Source organism: Somniosus microcephalus, chromosome 11 (assembly GCF_052327205.1).
Source record: "Somniosus microcephalus isolate GS21.2 chromosome 11, FLI_Smic_1.0, whole genome shotgun sequence".
NCBI classification, from domain to species: domain Eukaryota; kingdom Metazoa; phylum Chordata; class Chondrichthyes; order Squaliformes; family Somniosidae; genus Somniosus; species Somniosus microcephalus.
The window spans coordinates 31,182,608-31,195,582 of record NC_140997.1 but is presented as its reverse complement, the minus strand read 5'-3'; the positions used below and the strand labels follow the sequence as shown (position 1 = coordinate 31,195,582).

General features: G+C 41.3%; 1 protein-coding gene across 1 annotated transcript in view; it reads right to left on the bottom strand.

Annotated features, from left to right (window-relative positions):
• The window catches only part of rab40c (RAB40c, member RAS oncogene family), a 107,123-nt gene that overhangs the window by 38,268 nt on the left and 55,880 nt on the right, over positions 1–12,975 (bottom strand). The window contains exon 2 of the mRNA XM_086000430.1: positions 5,476–5,536. Coding sequence (XP_085856556.1) covers positions 5,476–5,536 — 61 coding nt within the window. The remainder of the gene's footprint in view (positions 1–5,475; positions 5,537–12,975) is intronic.

Below are 12,975 nucleotides of genomic sequence, written 5' to 3'. Positions count from 1 at the left end.
TACTGACCCCTGGGGAACACCACTGTATACCTTCCTCCAGTCTGAAAAACAACCGTTCACCACTGCTCTCGGTTTCCTGTCACTTAGCCAATTTCGTATCCATGCTGCCACTGTCCCTCTTATTCCATGGGCTTCAACTTTGTTGGCAAGCCTGTTATGTGGCACTTTATCAAACGCCTTGTGGAAGTCCATGTACACCACATCAACCGCATTGCCCTCATCAACCCTTTCTGTTACCTCATCAAAAAACTCAATCAAGTTAGTTAGTTAAACATGATTTGCCTTTAACAAATCCACACTGGCTTTCCTTAATTAACCCCCACTCTTGTCCAAGTGACTGTTAATTTTGCCCCAGATTATCACTTCTAAAAGCTTCCCCACTACTGAGGTTAATCTGACTGGCCTGTAGTTGCTGGGTTTATCCTTACACCTTTTTGAACAAGGGTGTAACATTTGCAATTCTCCAGTCCTCTGGCACCACCCCATATCCAAGGAGGATTGGAAGATTATGGCCAGTACCTCTGCAATTTCCACCTTTACTTCCCTCAGCATCCTAGGATGCATCCCATCCTGTCCTGGTGACTTATCTACTTTAAGTACAGCCAGCCTTTCTAGTACCTCTATCAATTTTTATCCCATCCAGTATCTCAACTACCTCCTCTTTCACTATGACTTTGGCAGCATCTTCTTCCTTAGTAAAGACAGATGCAAAGTCCCCAGTTAATACCTCAGCCATGCCCTCGTCTCCATTTTGGTCCCTAGTCGGCCCCACCCCTCCTCTTACTACCCATTTACTATTTATATGCCTATAGTAGACTTTTGCATTCCCTTTTGTTAGCTGCCAATCAATTCTCATACTCTCTCTTTGCCCCTCTTACTTCCTTTTTCACTTCCCCTCTGAACTTTCTATATTCAGCCTAGTCCTCACTAGTATTCTCAACCAGACATCTGTCATACACCCCCTTTTCCTGCTTCATCTTACATCTCTTTCATCATCCAGGGAGCACTGACTTTAGTTGCCCTACCTTTCCCCCTCGTGGGAATGTACCTCGACTGTACCGGAACCATCTCCTCTTGAAAGGCAGCCCATTGTTTGATTACAGTTTTGTCTGCCAATCTGCCCGGGCCAGATCCCTTCTCAACCCACTGAAATTTGCCTTCCTCCAATTAAGTATTTTTACTCTAGATTTCTCCCTGTCCTTTTCCATAGCTAATCTAAACCTTATGATACTATGATCACTGTTCCCTAAATGTTCCCCTACTGACACTTGCTCCACTTGACCCACCTCATTCCCCAGATCCAGCAACTCCTTCCTTGTTGGGCTGGAAACATATTGATCAAGAAAGTTCTCCTGAACACACTTCAGAAATTCTTCCCCCCTCTCTGCCCTTTACACTATTACTATCCCAGTCTAAATTAGGATAGTTGACGTTCCCCATTATCACTACTCTATAGTTCTTGCACCTCTCTGTAATTTCCCTGCAAATTTGCTTCTTTATATCCTTCCCACAAGTTGGTGGTCTATAGAATACACCTAGTAGTGTAATGGCACCTCTATTGTTTCTCAACTCTAACCAAATAGATTCTGTTCTTGACCCCTCCAGGACATCCTCTCTCTCCAGCGCTAATATTCTCTTAATCAATACTGCCACCCCACCTCCTTTCTTTCCTTCCCTATCTTTCCTGAACACCTTATATCCAGGAATATTTAGTACCCAATCCTGCTCTTGTTTGAGCCAGGTCTCCGTTATCGCCATTAAATCATATTCCATGTGTCTATTTGCGCCTGCAGCTCACCAACCTTTTTTACCGCACTTTTTGCATTCACACACATGCACTGTAAACCTATCTTAGATCTTCTTGTATTCTCTCTTAGTCTGACCCCACCTAATACCATATAATGTCTTACTCTAGGGCTATCTGTCTCTCCCAATTAATGCTACATCCTGGTGCCCATCTCCCTGCCAAATTAGTTTAAACCCTCCCCAACAGCACTAGAACCAACCCCCCCTCAAGGATGTTGGTCTAGGCTCTGTTGAGGTGCAACCTGTCTGGCCTATACAGGTCCCAACTCCCCCAGAGCCAAACCAATGGCCCAGGAATCTAAAGCCCTCCATCCTGCACCATCTCTCCAGCCACGCATTCATCTGCTCTATCCTCCTATTTCTATACTCACTAGCACGTGGCACCGGGAGTAATCCGGAGATTACTACCTTTGAGGTCTCGCTTTTCTTTTCTCTTTCCTAGCTCCCTAAAATCTGCCTGCAGAACCTCATCCCTCTTTCTACCTATGTCTTTACCGATATGGCCATTCACCCTCACCATGTTCGACAGCCGCTCAGTGACACCCTTGACCCTGGCACCAGGGAGGCAACATACCATCCTGGAATCACGTCTGTGGCTGCAGAAACACCCGTCTGTTCCCCCTAACTATAAATCGCTTTTATCTACCCAATCGCTTAAAAAACAATTGTAAAAAGACAACTTGTTTTTAAAAAAACCGTGCTGACTTCCCTCAATTATCTCAGAAGAGTTTGTTCACAACTGTGAGACTATTTAATCTACAGTTACCTGCTTTATCCTTGCCCCCTCCCCACCAACCCCACTTCTTATACAGGTGTTCGTTACCTTCCAGTCTCCTGGCTTAATTTGTTTATTTGCTCCATTTCCACATGGGTGGGGAAAATGGGACAACTGTTTGATGCCTCCAGTCTGATTACGATTAGCAATAAAACTTACATTCATCAAGATTAGGAATCGAAGGAGACCTTTGCTACTCAAGAGCCCCAGATTTACAAATCTGGATTTGTGTGATACGGTGTTAGCAACATTATGAAAAGTAACACTGATCTCCACGTCAGACACGATTTCTCATTAAAGTACCTGAACTAGAAGGGAAAAAATTGGCCTTTTCACTGTCTCTGGGAACTCTGGAATTTATACTGCTTCTCAAAAAATTCACCATCTAGCAACCCAACTCAGTGTAACATGCCAAATATGGGGAGCTGCAATTGAATTTATCTAGAGTTTGGAAATCTAAGTTTGCATGTCTGAAAATGAGTCAATGATTTTAAATATTAAACCTATCCCATTTTCTTTAATTTATGAACATATCTAATTGAATTTCACCTGTGGAAAGGCCTTCCTTACCAATAATGTTTCAATTTACTTCACTGAACATTACCACGACATTTTATTGAATTGCTGAGAGTAAAGGTTTTGCATCATTCTTTAGTGATCAGGGTTATCATTAAATGGAGACAGTCATTAAAAAATTGCTATTTAGCCACATATATTCATCAATCTGATCCTGCAAAGCTTTTTCTCGTTTCCTTCAAAATACAGAGTCCTGTTCAGTATGTGGAGTTCAAACATCTATATTCAAGTCAGTAGCAGTTTTCTTTGTTAAGATTTTTAGGGATCATTTCCTAGAAGAAAAACTATTTCAGTTTAATAGCACGGGTATATCTTTTTGGAATCGTGGCAATCTATTGGGAATTTTCTAATCAGTACATTATTGTATTGCACGACTAATGTATTTAATGTTGAACTGATTCAGGGCTGAACAGGTCACCCTGAATGGCCACACCTCCTTCGGGGAGGCCAAAGAAGTGAAAAACGTACATTCTGTTTTAGCAAGTGTCTGACATCCTTTTCTGGTGGAAAAGGAAGTGTCGACTTTTTCTTTTTAAAGCAGCCTGCGCTTCGCTTTGATTATTTGGGATCACAAGGAATCTTGTGTAAATATACCATAGGTTCAACTCAGTGTCTAAATGTACAAACAATGCTTTAATGAATGACTTTTGGCAGACACGCAGTGGATAATCTTTTGTTACAGCAATAGATTGCATTCACTTATATATGAGGGTCATTACATTGTATTCTATGGAGAAACTTCTAATAAGATTTGTTTTGCCATGAGGTACGGTAGTGTACTGGTTACACAAGCAACCATGATCTACTTGAATGGTGGAACAGGCTCGAGGAACTGAATGGCCTACTCCTGTCTGTGGGGGGGGGGGGGGGGAAAGAGAGAAAGAGAAAGAGAGAGAACAAGAGGAAAAAAAGAAAAAGAACGTGCATTTATACTGTGCCTTTCACAACTTCAGAACATCCCAAACAGCCAATTAAGTACTTTTTGAAGAGCAGTTACTGTTGTAATGTAGGAAAACGTGGCAGCCAATTTGAGTACAGCAAGGTCCCACAAACAGCAATGAGATACATGACCAGATAATCTGTTTTAGTGATGTTGGTTGGCCAGACCACCAGGAAAACTCCCCTATTCTTCTTCGAATGGTACCATGGGATGTTTCATGTCCATCCGAGAGGACAGACGGAACCTCACAGTTTAATGTCTCATCTGAAAGATGGCACCTCCAACAACGCAGCACTCCTTCAGTACTGCACTGAGGTGTTAGCCTGAACTATGTGCTCAAGTCTCTGGAGTGGGACTTGAACCCGCAACCTTCGGACTCAAACTAGAGTGCTACCACGGAGCCACAACCGACAATCCAGAGAACTAGAGTTCAAATTCCATCATGGCAGTTGGAGAATTTGAATTCAATTTACAAAATTTGGGACCAAGAAGTTAAAAATCAGTAAAACTGACCATGAAGTTGTTGGATTGTCATAAAAACCTAACTGGTTCACTAATTTTCTTACGGGAATGAAGCTTGCCGTCCTTACTCGGTCTGGCCTACACCAATGTGGTTGACTCTTAACTGCCCTCTGAAGTGGCCTAGCAAGCCACTCAGTTGTATCAAGAAGCACCGTCACCATCTCCTTCTTGCAGCATATTGGGATGTGAAATAATGGCCGGTCTTACCAGCGACAAAGACATCCTTAGAATGCAATCAATACATTTACCTGAACAATTAAATTGTTCTTACTGAAAATGAATCATTAAATTGGGTTAAAACAAATAAACTTACATTTCACAGTATGAATATTTTAAACAGAAAGCACTTCTCTGCTGTTAGCTTGTGCTTGAAGGTTTGCAAAGTGAAGCATATTTGAGGAAACTACACACAACGATGTATACACGTACAATCCGTATGGTATATCAATCTAAGAAATTAGTTTGCAATTGTCACTCAACCAATGTATGCTACACACTAGTTAGCTAACTCAGCCAACTTTAAAGTCGCGCCATTGTGGAGTTCCATGGTTTCGTTTTTAAGTGAAAGTACATTTCCAACTCTTGACCATATGTAGTCGCGGGGATTAGAATCCGAACTAAGAAAATGTATGCCATGGTTTTCTCTGCTCATTATATAATAGTTTATAGAAATCATAAGCAAGTTCTTTGTGAATGGTCCTGGGCAGTACCTGAGAAGCCCAGGGGTTTAATTTGTAAACAGTCTCTGAATGTTACTGAATCCTCCCCCATCAATACTTGGGAACAAAACTACATAAAGTACTACCACAATAATTGTCAAAATATGAAAAAACATTTATAAAATATATAGTCTTACCAGAGCTCTAGCTTTACACGCCTGCCATCCAGCAGGATTGTAGTGGTCTTATAGTCAATTCCTGCAAAAACATAAAAGATTTTTTGTACATTTGAACCACCTTATGCACCTCTCCATTATTTCACAACAGTACGGTGCGATTTCTTCAAGTCATTTTATAAAATTACAAAAAATACTAATTTGCTCTAAATTCTACAACATGATGTATTTATATACAGTAGCGGCTTTAATATAGTAAAACGCCCCAAGGCGTTTCACAGGAGTGTTAGAAGACAAAAATTTTACACTGAGCCACATAAGGAGAAATTAGGGCAGGTGGCCAAAAGCTTGGTCAGAGGTAGGTTTTAAGGAGCGTCGAAAGGAGGAAAGAGAGGTAGAGGCGGAGAGGTTTAGGCAAGGAATTCCAGAGCTTAGAGCCTAGGTAGCTGAAGGCACAGCCACCAATAGTTGAGCAATTATAATTGGGGATGCTCCAGGGGGCAGAATTAGAGGAGCGCAGATATCTCGGGGGTTGTGGGGCTGGAGGAGATTACAGAGATAGGGAGGGGCGAGGCCATGGAGGGATTTGAAAACAAGGATGAGAATTTTGAGGTGTTGCTTAACTGGGAGCCAATGTAGGTCAGCCAGCACATTCTGGTAACTATTTTCTAGTTAGGTTTTAAATTCAGTAAATAACTTAGAAACGTAGGGATGTTATTAAATGCCTTAGAGCCCCACAGCATTAGGTGCCTCAGATGAGATTTGTGCCTAAAGTGAAAATGATTGTAGCAGACTGGAAGGGGAGGAGGAAGGTGATGAGGGTTAAGAGGGGTAAATTGATGATAATTACTGGCTAAATAATAAACCCAAGAGTTGTGCTCAATAGTACAGGGTGGTTCTGATTGGACAGCTGGGACCAGTGATCCAGACACTGCGTAAGCATTATAAGGAGTATGTGCAAGTATGCAGATATTACCAAGTTATTAAGAAAGCGCAATGCTTGAAGCAAGTACTTAAAATCAAAAAGGTACTCGGTAACTGAGTGGATGAATTGCAAATGGCGATTAGTGGGAAATCATAGAATGGTAAAGTTTAGAGCACAGGAGTCTGGCAATTGGCCCATCACACCGGTGCTGATGCTAGCACTGCAACGGGAGCCATCGACTTGAATCCCATTTACTCTGAAATTAATATCATTAAAGTATTTAAACTTTAGAGCTCTGGCAGGTAAGGGAATTATATCCTCCGTGCACCTGTAATTATCAATTTGTTTCCGTTCACATACTGTGCATCACGTCAGTAATAAAGCTACTCAAATGTCAAGAGTGGCTTTATTACTAAGCATTTTAATCCTAAACAACTCAAATAAGCATTTTTTTAAAAACTTAAATGTTATGCTTTTCCCATATTCCTATTTTTAAAAAATATTCTCCATTTGAATTTCATTTCTATTTAATCTACGCTATTGTACTTTCTTCCAATTTATTCTGTTTTATTTACTAATTTTCCTTCGTCTCCTGGGTCCCAGTCAACTTTGGGAGGAAAGACTTGCATTAGAAAAATTGATCTCTGGAAATTAACTGAAGGCCACTTTTGAAAGCACAGGAGTCTAATGATTCACCCGCTTGCAACCAACAGAATTTGTCATGCATTTATTGAAAGTATCAAACCATAAAACAATACAGCATGACAAGCTCTACTGATGATTAGCAGTCTGCAAGTGCCCTGATGGGACAATTCATCTGCAGTGCTCCATGGGTTAATATAACTTTCATTTTGCAAGTCAAAGGATTTAGGTGTAACAGTTTACCATACATTAGGGCATGCAAGTACACCCATAGAATACAGTCCATGGAAGTGAAATGAACAATCTGTCACACATTAGCCAGACACCATGCTGTGTCCAGCTGTGGTCGCTGTACTATGAAACACGAAGGAGATTACAAAGGAATGCTAGAAAGATTATTGCAGATGTGAGATTATAGAGCAGGAAGAAAACCAAACAAAGGCAAATCTATTCTAACTGATTTAAAATCAGAGGAATTAACAAATATCTTTAAAAGCTTTTAAAATAATGAATGGAATTGATCATGAACAGATGAGTTCTGTACAAAACTAAAAAACTAGAAACAAAAGGATTAAGAGCTAAAGAAGCTCTGAACTAAAAATATTAGCTCCACAATGCTCATTCCCAATTCCTGTATATAGTAAATGGCAGTGATTTTTAAGCACGAAAATTAAAAAATGGTCAGATCAGGTTTGTAACAGGAAATGGATGTCCACACGAGATAAAGGGATTAAGTAGTCTTTTCTCCTTCCTTCATTTTATGCTAGATCAAGACAGTGCAGTGTGACCCACCCCTAAACAATGAATACCAATCCTTCTCAAAATCTCCATTTTCCATAAATGTAGAAAGCAAAAGGTGAATTTTCCCCAAGTTTGCAGAAATTACATCGCTATTGCACCAATGTGAAAAGTTAAAATTCATTTATCTGCTCATGTACCTCTAGTCTGCAGATCAACTGCCACACTTTATCCAATAGTCCAGTTTGGTGACAAAAAGTGTGTCATTTGAGATGGAGACCTCAAAAACAACAACAAAATTAAAGTTGTGTTTCCCCTGCACTTTATCTACATACTGATGGGAAACGTGAGCATGCACAACGGTAACAGAAATAGTGAATTACAGGACAACTTTTGGTTTTGAAAATGTAAAAAACATGTAAATATGACATGATAGTTTCAATTCAGCCTGTTGCCTAACACACTACCTTTGCTCACTGATAAAGGCAGTTTTCACATGCAGTCTCTTATGAAATGTGTAGTGAACTAAATATAGCATGCCTCAGGGCTAACAATCGATCCCTGTACCACTGGATTATATTGGAAATTGTACAGGATGCCCACCATATACTGATCTCGGCTCTCAGAAGCGGAAAAACACCATACCAACAGTCCATATATTTCAGGCTAAACTACAAGGAGAAATAAATTTACTCCAAGTTAAAACTGTAGATAAAATAGCAATACAGTACTTAGTGATCATTTTAACTGCTTTCTGAAACTAAGTCACTGCATTTCAGGATGCTTATTCTCATTCAGAGTCCCATAAATTTAATCATTTTATGTAAGCACACACGTTGCCACTCACACTGTTCTCTCACTGCAGTTACCTAGAAATAGGCTTGATCTAGTTGAACTAGGGCTTCTGCACAGGCAGTTTCTCAAAACAAATAAATAATCTCTCTCACTAAGCAAGGTTCTTTGAAAAATCTCCAGATCCTCTTTCAACAGGCAGGTAAACAAAAGGCACACAATTTTCTGGCAAATAACGGCGAGTTAAAGTGCACGCAGTTATTAATGTGGGAAAAAAAATCCAGCAATTTGTGGCAAGGAAGTGATACACCGCGTGTTGCAAATTGCTGGATGATTTGCAGTCCTCCGCCATTGGTCTCGCAAAAACCGGAGCTCGCTGTCAACTTCCATGGAGTGTCAAGAAATTGCAACAAATGTACTGTAAAAACAAATTAAACCCACTGCAGAAAGTTAAGGCCGTTATTTAATGGCGTAAGGACCCTGTTAATGGGGTCATTTATGTTTCCAACGGTCTTCTACTTTGAAACCAGTTAGCAATTAAATGATAACTGTTCTGCACATGCCACATAAAGCACATAACCAGGATGCAAGTTAAACTGATTAAACCAATCAGTTAAACAAATTGGTTAAATTGATTTGTTGTGGGAGTAAAGTTGATGATAAATTAATTTTGGCTCGTCACAATTTCGAGTTCCCCCCTCAAAGTATGTGGGCGCACTAATTTGTAAGTAACCAACAATCACCATGCCGATTCCACAAGTAACACATGCTTTGAATTGCTATAAAATATATTGCTTTCACATGTAGGCAGCAGCTGCCTTCGGTTCCTGAATTTCATGAATTAAAAAACAATCTGAACCCTGGGCAGGAGGCCGTCTTATTCATGTTTGTGAGTCATGTTCCATAGGCAAAAAAAAAAACTTAGAACTACATTTTCCTGCATGTAATTCAGTGCTAAACTTTGTTTAAATAATGTCCAAGCTGCCGCTTTGCTAATCATTCAAATCATTTCATTGGTTAAGGAGATAGACTATTGGTCCTGTCATTCACTAAGGTCCCAAATGCCCTGATGACGTCATCGCAATCAACTCGCACTTCCAGCAATTTGTGACGCAAAATTAATTGGAGCTGGAGGGGGAGGAAAAAAATCCAACTCACAGCACTGCCTGCAAAATGCCTCGCTCCAGCACATTCTGGGCCATGGTTTTTTAAATAATTTGCATCTTCCAGTCAGAGCACACAGTATTTGGAGCAAATATTTAAAATTCAAAAATAATTGACCGTCCACCCATCTAATTGGCTAACTGACCTGATCTAAAAAACAGAAAATGCTAGAAACAAACACTCAGCCGGTCAGGCAGCATCAGTGGAGAGAGGACAGTAGGCTTAATGTTTTAGGTTGATGATCTTTCAATAGAATCAAGAGATGTTACCGATAAACCGCTTATAACGAGGAAGCGAGCCCGGGAAAAGGGGCAGGGAGAAAAAAAAAAGTGGTCTGTGATTAGGTAGAGGACAGGAAATGATTAAATGACAGAAGTGATAATGGTGTGACAAAAGGAGGCAATAATGAGAGAAATGAGAGAAATAAAAGATGTATCCCATTTGTGTAAATAGTTACAGCAGAGGGAGGGGGCAGCACAAAAAATCTGGCATAACGGTGAAGGCTCCAGTGGCCTGGGAATGTGGTGGAAAGAGAACGCAGGTGACACCAGGAGTGCAGGCTGCCCCACCAGCCCCATATTGGAGCGGTGCAAGCAATGTTATAGGGCTGGAGGAGCAAGACATTTGAGGGGTCTGTAGACAAGGATTTTGAGGGACAGAGATGGAGATCAGCAAGGACAGAGGCTATAGGCAAGTGAAACTTTGTGCAGAATAGGATGAGCTGGGGTTTATGGTGGATGGAATGATAGTGTCCAGGGAAGAGGATCCTGGAAAAGTCAAGTCTAGGTGCCAGAGGCATGATTGACAATATTAGCAGCAGTGGGGAGAGGTAGGGATGGAGACAGGAGATGCAAGCTATTTCAGAGCTGGAAAAAGGTAGATTTATTGATGGACCATATCTGGGGTTAGAAGCTCAATCAAGCAGGACAGAGAGGTTGTGCTGGCATCTAGGATTGGTGCTAAGACGTGGAGTTTGGAGAGAACCAAACAATGTCAGACAACATAGAAAAGGTCATTCAGGGTGTAGAAGTAAATCTGGGTATTGTCAGCATATGAAAGCTGATCCCTTGCTTATGGGCATTATAAAATGGCAACATATAGGTGAGGAATGGGAGGAGACCAGCTACTGGAGGAGACCAGCTACTGCAGGACAAGAGTTGTCTGTATTGGGACAGATAGGCCTGGAGCTATGTAATGGCAGTGTCAGAGGAGAGGCAAAGGAAGAACCATGTCAAAAAAGAGAGACGGGATAGACAGCACATTGTGGTTGGTCATACAAAATCTAATTGACTTTGGCCAGGTCAGTCTTAATACCATGAAAGGGACTGAGACCAGACTGAAGGGATTTTAACAGTGGCAGAAGACGAGGTTGGCAGAGTTGGGTGGCAATGACAAATTGCAGAATTCAAAAGACAAAAAAAGGGATATGGGATGGAGATGTCAAGGATAGGAATTTTGTAGGAGTAGGGAGATTATGGCAGTGAGAAACAAAATAGTGCTTGAGGAGAGGAAGCAGCTGACTATCAATGAACACTGGACTGAGGAGTAGTAATTGAGTGATCAAAGGGGGAATTAAGGTATTAGGGTGATGATCTCATGAAGGAATTAGGATGGTGGTCTCATGAAGGAAAGGAGTCTAGTGAGGGCTACGGTGGAAATGGGAAAAGGTATAGAGTGTTGTTAGGTTGGAGTAGCTAGAGGGAGAGAGACGGAGGTAAATAAACTAATTTTTGAAGGCAAAGAAATCCACAAGCTCCTCACAAATGACATCAGTTGTAAGGATACAGGAAACCAGGAAAGAGTCAAAAGGAGGCAGTTAGTAGTAAGGAGAGGCTTTGGATTGCCCTTACCCTCCAGATTAGACCTGAAGTAGCACTGGTGTGCCATCAAACCAATGGTCTTCAGATTCGAGGATGTATACTAGGGGGAGTGACCGAGATGGTGGATACTTCTGTGTCACATTTAAGCACAGGCAAATTTAAGCAAAGTTCTAACAATCTTCACAAAAAGAGAATGAAATTGAATTATTTGGAATGTGTGCATGTGAATGTGAAAACAACTTGCATTTATATAGCACCTTTAACATAGTAAAATGTCCCGAGGCACTTCACAGAAGAGTTATCAAACAAAATGACACCAAGCCACATAAGGGGATATTAGGGCAGATGCAAGATAGGTTTTAAGGAGCGTCTTAAAGGAGGAAAGAGAGGTAGAGAGGCGGAGAGCTTTAGGGAGGGAATTCCAGAACTTGGGGCCTCGGCAGCTCAACGCACAGCCACCAATGGTGGAGCGATTAAAATCAGGGATGCACAAGAGGTCAGAACTGGAAGAGCGCAGATATCCCCCTCAAACACAAAATACTAATTAAACACAAGTCACAATGTCTGCAACCTGTAACTTAAAAAATCTTAGCAATGAAGAGCAAAACAAAAACAGACATTTCATCCTGGGTTCTTAATTACAGTACATACTAAGATTAAACAGTTAAAATACATGGTGCTTGAGCTCCAGGCCGAAATGCACAAGTATATTCTAATGTTAAAAGTTCCCTAGCCAAACTCTGAATAAACCTTTAATGGGTTTAGTTAATAATAATACTTTGTGGCCTTAAAGAAACACAGATCCACCTTAGCAGGATTATACATACCACCTGCCCCTATACCTCCCCCCTCCCCACTGTCCAGGGCCCCAAACACCCCTTCCAGGTGAAACAGCGATTTACTTGTACTTCTCGCAATCTAGTATACTGTATTCGCTGCTCACGATGCGGTCTCCTCTACATTGGGGAGACCAAACGCAGATTGGGTGACCGCTTTGCGGAACACCTCCGTTCAGTCCGTAAGGGTGACCCCGAGCTTCCGGTCGCCTGTCATTTCAATTCACCGCTCCATTCCCACTCGGACCTCACCGTCCTTGGCCTCTTGTACTGTTCCACGGAAGCTCAACGTAAACTCGAGGAACAGCACCTCATCTTCCGATTAGGCACTCTGCAGCCTTCCGGTCTCAATATCGAGTTCAACAATTTCAGATCATAACCTCGGCCCCTATTTCATTTTTACTTATATTTTTCCACTCCTTTCCTCCCCCCCCCCCCCCTTTCCTTTTGTTTCTCTCTCACACCTGGCAGCTATCTTTTGCCCTGCCAGTACACTTTACACCTAATCCCAGCCTATTACCATCTCGTCTAGCTTCTAATCTCTTTTACTTCTTTTGGTTCTTTTATTCTTTTGTCCGATCGCAGCCCTGCCTTCGATCTAGTT